At 34.0% G+C, this 5,534-nt stretch overlaps 2 protein-coding genes across 2 annotated transcripts; one reads left to right on the top strand and one right to left on the bottom strand.

Annotated features, from left to right (window-relative positions):
• Positions 1–1,101: 1,101 nt before the first annotated feature.
• Positions 1,102–3,015, bottom strand: LOC127964117 (rano class II histocompatibility antigen, A beta chain-like). The gene is made up of 5 exons (XM_052564279.1): positions 2,958–3,015; positions 2,423–2,689; positions 1,977–2,258; positions 1,770–1,883; positions 1,102–1,219 (listed from the first exon to the last, which is right to left on the bottom strand). Exons 1-5 carry the CDS (start codon positions 3,013–3,015, stop codon positions 1,155–1,157), a joined length of 786 nt encoding a protein of 261 aa, XP_052420239.1. The 3' UTR covers positions 1,102–1,154.
• A 225-nt stretch (positions 3,016–3,240) lies between these two features.
• LOC127964118 (H-2 class II histocompatibility antigen, A-U alpha chain-like) lies at positions 3,241–4,437 on the top strand. Its single transcript, XM_052564280.1, has 4 exons — positions 3,241–3,304; positions 3,525–3,788; positions 3,951–4,232; positions 4,316–4,437. The coding sequence occupies exons 1-4, from the start codon at positions 3,241–3,243 to the stop codon at positions 4,435–4,437; spliced, it is 732 nt and encodes a 243-aa protein (XP_052420240.1).
• Positions 4,438–5,534: the final 1,097 nt, after the last annotated feature.

The raw sequence follows: 5,534 nt of genomic DNA, 5'->3' as shown, positions 1-5,534 counted from the left end.
ATTATTACTGAGTGTATTATTAGTCATATTTTGCTAAATATAAAATAATTAAATGAGTAATTTATCATTTTTGTCATTTGTTTGCCATATATTGATATTAACATACTAATATTTTTTTATTATTTTTTTTTCTTTTCCAATGGTATGCCACCACTGAGGGATTCTGTTATTTACATTATGTACAATGTGTTTTTAATCAAATCTTATTAAAAGAACTGAAGATTTATAATACATCACATATATATGAATATAAAATGAATGTAAGGCTGGAAAAACTTCAGATACTTTGATCTCCTGATATGCGGACAATACAAATATACTATTAACATATAGGGATCTGTTTCCACAACCCACTGAGTAAAGATATGAGAAAGCTTCTTTCTTTATGTCCTTGTCATGTGCTGTCTACTAGAATACATTACATAGTTAACAAAGCCCTACATAAAACAAACACTACAAATTAACAAAAGAATACAAATTATACATAAACGTCATAGTAAATGGTATTTAATGATTTGTACATTACATTAAAATGATTACTTTTATGAAAACATTTGCAATTTGAAAAAGAGAGTTTTTTTGCAAAGCAATTGGTTCAGTTAATTTGGAGTTTCTGAAAGCTCAGTTTTTTTCCCATCACTAGCAGGACCATCCTGAAGTGATTCTTGAATTTAAAACCCCCTGACACTTTCACGAGCACAATAATATTTAACATTTACATTTTATGCATTTAGCAGACACTTTTATCCAAAGCGACTCACACGCATTCAGGTAAAAACGTTTTTTTTTTTTTTTTTTTTTTGCTTTTACAAGCAAAACATGAGAAAGTTCTATGCACACCAAATCCTTTGCATAAACATTATGGGAAACTAAATGGTTTCTAGTGCCTGCTTGTTTGAAGGTTCTCATGAGCATGGAATAATTTTTTATTCCATACTATTTAGATGACAGATAACCTTAAGAAAGTTGAGAGTGACAAGAGACTGGTAAACCAAAGAAAATGATGCTTATTAAATCAGATAATATGGATAATCAGGAGATGAGAAATACTGAATAGGGGACTGATGTCTGAATATTGTCACACAACCCTCATACTCAAGCCACTGTTCTCTCAGATGGTGTAAAAGGGATGTTGCAGACTCCGCTATTACGACCTACTGCTCTTCAGTGCTGTTCATTGTTTGAAGTGGAAGTAAACAGACTGGAAGTCTGAAAAAGCCTGTAGACAGCAACAAAACAACAGCATTTTCAACATCTCAGTTAATATTATTAACACTGAATTATTATTATTATTGTTTTCATTCTTTACCATACAATATGAACGGTGTTGGGGAAAGTTGCTTTTAAAAGTACTGCATTACAAATATCACGTAACTAAATGCATTACTCAGTTACTTTTTATAGAACATAAGGCATTACAGCACTTTTGTGTTACTTATGTATGTGTGTGTGTGTGTGTGTGTGTAAATATATATAGAGCAACTGTAAAGGACCTTTCCCAATACAATTAATAAGCTTTAGGCTGGAGGAAGTGCCTCTTCCTCTGAACCTCACTCCCAAGTTCCCTAACCACGGGTTCAGGAGATGTGTCAGTGAATAAACGGAACATCCAAAGCAAATGCATTACTTGAAAAAGTACCTCAGATATTTCATTTTAAATTTAAAAGTAATCATTTTCTACTAGTTATTAGAAAAAGTAGTCTGATTGCGTATAACTTACGTACATTACTTGTCACGATTTACATCTAAAACTGAATATGAATACCAACCTGTGTGTTTTCTCTTGTAGTAGATCAGTCCTCCGGCTGCTATAAGTACCCCCATCAGCAGCCCCACAGCCCCAAGAATGTTTTTAGATCTTTCAGACTCAGGCAGAGAAGGATCTGTAATTATATTCCCCCCCCCCCCCCTTGTTTTAAATATGTCCCCTGAGGCAAATGATTGTAAACACTAAATTCATTATAACTCATTCTTACCCCAGTGATAGATCATGGGTTTATGGGAGCTGGCATGCTCCACCACACAGGAGATCTTCTCTCCAGATTTGGGGAAGTATTCCAGATGGGAGTGGATCTGGTAGTACCAATCTCCATCAGCCAGCTCCTCAGTGGACGTCACATCAGTTATCACCTCTTTATCATCTCTAATCCATGTCAGTTTGATGGGTTTGGGGTAGAAGTCATAGGCACTGCACACCAGAACAGCTTTCTCATTCCCTTTAGCTTCCCTGTCTGACCAAATAATTACTTCTGGTTTTACTGTAGAAGTGAAAAAAAAAAAATATATATATATATACATATATAGATCTAGTATACTGTATATACAAGGGCATGACACTAATAAATTAAAACTGAAATTAACAAATATAACTGGTATTTTCACAATTTGTAAATAGCACTCATCGCAAGTAGAATTATCTTACCCGTTACCTCTCCATAAGGGACAATGAACTTTCTAAACATTATGCAGTGTTGCAGAAGAATATCTCCCTTTGCAAGTACAACCTTGTTATTATTATAATCCTCTGCCCATTTCTCTCCAAATTCAGTGTAACCAACAACCCTTTTCTCAGTACTGTTGTATCTCAGATATTCAAACTTGTTGTAGTTGACTGAGTAAGTAAGCTCAACATTTTGTTGAGAGATAGATGCATGACACAACATTTTGATATATCCATAATGTCCATGCACTAAAAAAAGAGAGAAAAAAAGAGAGAATTGAACAGGAATACAAAAATTAGCATATACAGTATATATAAGATATATCTTAAGATTATATTATGTTATAATATAATACAAGAGCAGACTGAAGACACTTAATAAAATCAAGAAATTTATTTAAAAAATGTGTGGGCAACAAAATTCTGCAACAATGGATTCTAGAGAAATGTATTATACAAATGAATCCTGGATCCCTTAAACACAAAGACATTTCTATATAAATGCATTTAATCTTACCTTTTTCAGATAAAGCAGACAAAAACATTGCCAGATACAGTATAGGACTGTATTGCATTTTTGCATTTGTGCCACGTACTTTTGCCTCATGAATATATTGGTCTCTGCACTGTAATGTACATGCCTGGATATGATAATGACACTCTTAATGTCAGCATCTGCCAATCAGATCATTTCTAACCAAAATATTATTCTAATGACTGAACACAGCACCAAACTGAATTATAATGTTAAGCAGAAGGATGCAACCATTCTTTGGTTAGATTCACTTCTGTGAACAAACATGCTTGGAACATTTTGTGGAATAACATTTTTCATCACCTATTTCCTATATACTGAGGGCCAAAGTAAGTAAAAGCTTTGAGACAAAGTTTGCGGTTTTGATTTAAAAAATATGTTTTAAAATGTGGTCTGAATGGCAAAGGGTACTTTGTAGTGTAGCAGTATTATTGATAATCTTTTATTAAAAAATATTTGTCATACGTTCATGCTAAAGCTAATGGTGTTAATTTATTTCATGTTCTTTGTGAGTTATTACATAATAATCTTCTAAATTCTGTGATCTAGGCTATCTTGAATATGGCTTGATCATATCGTGCAGTGGATCAGCAGGTACTAATGAAATTCTCTTCGCTTTTAACAATGATGTGGTTGCATACATGGACTTTAATGAGAAAAAAATGGTTTTTGTAGCACCTGACTTTTTACAAACTCAAACTATCTTGAATACATACCCCTTGGATAATTTTAACATAGATTTTATTGAAGTAACAAATTTTTGCAAAGACACATATTTCAGGACACTCTCCTTTAATGCATCTGAAACTCTTGGTAAGTTTTATTTTAATCTACAGCCCATTTTAATTAAACATTTCACTCTATCAATTCAAAATCAAGGGACTAAAACGTGCAAACATTTTAGTATACATTACAAATACAGAAAAAGAGTATTTCATGTTTTTATTATCAAACTGAAATAAAAATGTCTTTCAGAACCCCCCTGGGTCTCAGTTTATCCCAGGAATAACGTGAAATTAAATGTCAGGAACAACCTGGTTTGTCTGGTTTTTGGATTCTTCCCTCCACCTGTCAGAGTCTCATGGATCAAGAACAATGTGAATGTGACAGATGAATCAACTCTTAGCAGATATTACCCCAACAAAGACGGGACAGTGAATGTTTTTTCTCGACTGAACTTCATTCCAGAGGAAGGAGACATTTACAGCTGTTCTGTGGAGCACAAAGCCCTTCAACAACCTCAAACCAGAACATGGGGTGGGTTTGTATTTGTTACTCACATTGAATCCCTGTTAAAAACACACAGCATGAATTTCACACATTTGTGTCTGTGTATGCAGTTGTAGAGATAAAGGAGCCCAACAATGGTCCATCAGTGTTCTGTGGAGTTGGTCTGGCTCTTGGGCTGCTGGGTCTCGCCACTGGAGTCTTTTTCATTGCCAAAGGAAAGAACTGGATATAATTATACTGATACAGTAATATTGACATAATGTATGTGTTGTTAGTGTTGTTACAGAGGTCATATACATTTGCATTGCAAAAGCTTCTGTAAGTCAAATACATGCTATTTTCTTCCTGTTTTCCTAAAACAACAATCTAGCATGGTTCTGCACTGTACATTGACTGACATTCCTCTTCCTTTAAAATTTGTAAAAAATATAATAAACTAGTAAAAAATCTTAATGTGCATTTCAAGATAATTTATTTTATAACAGTACACAGGCTCAAAAGTGCACATATTATACTCATACCTTCGGTTTTTGGAAATAGAGTATGAACTGTAAACAGATCCACCAACACATCACAGTCTTCGGATGGATAGATCTGAAGGCACTGCACATGCATTTATGCTATGGGCCCTATTTTAACGCTCTCAACGCAAAGTGTAAAGCGTGTGTTCTGAGTGACAGTGTGTGTTATCTCAGTGAGGGTTGTGTGTAGTGTTTGGCTGCACTGAGCCTGTTTTGAGCCATGTGTTAAGAGTTGTGTTGCCTGGAATGAGTTTTGCAGGTGATGTGAACTGTTTAGCTCAGGTGACTGTTAGTAGTGCATAGATTAATGTAATAGATTTATTCTTAAAAAAAAGTTTTAAGAAAAAATGTATCTGATACATTTTTACAGCAGTTTAATTTAGTGGTTGTTTTCATCCAAATATTCCAAGCATTTTCCCAAAATATGCGTAAAAATAAGATTTATCACCAAAAATAATTCAATTTGCTGAAACACAGAGAAAGTTGTGGCCAAAATAAGACTCAACTTTATCCCCTAGTGAACGAAAACGTCCCCAGCAAAAAGCAAAAAGCATTATATCATTATCAGTGTTGGGAGTAACGCGTTACAAAAGTAATGCATTACAGTAATTTATTAATTTTTCCTGTAACGCAGTAGTGTAAGGCATTACTAATTAATTTTCAGTAATATTTTACTCGGTACATTTTCAGCAAAGCGTGCGTTACAAAAAAAAAAAACACCTTTGCGAGACCGCGACATTTCATTAATCTCCCTCTTGTTGGTGTAACTTTGTTATTGCGTGACATAGTCCAGTGAAGGCGGGTTTTA

The sequence above is a fragment of the Carassius gibelio genome, chromosome B8, assembly GCF_023724105.1.
Source record: "Carassius gibelio isolate Cgi1373 ecotype wild population from Czech Republic chromosome B8, carGib1.2-hapl.c, whole genome shotgun sequence".
Taxonomy (NCBI): Eukaryota; Metazoa; Chordata; class Actinopteri; order Cypriniformes; family Cyprinidae; genus Carassius; species Carassius gibelio.
The sequence above is the reverse complement of the archived record's forward strand: the minus strand, read 5'-3'. Positions and strand labels throughout refer to the sequence as shown.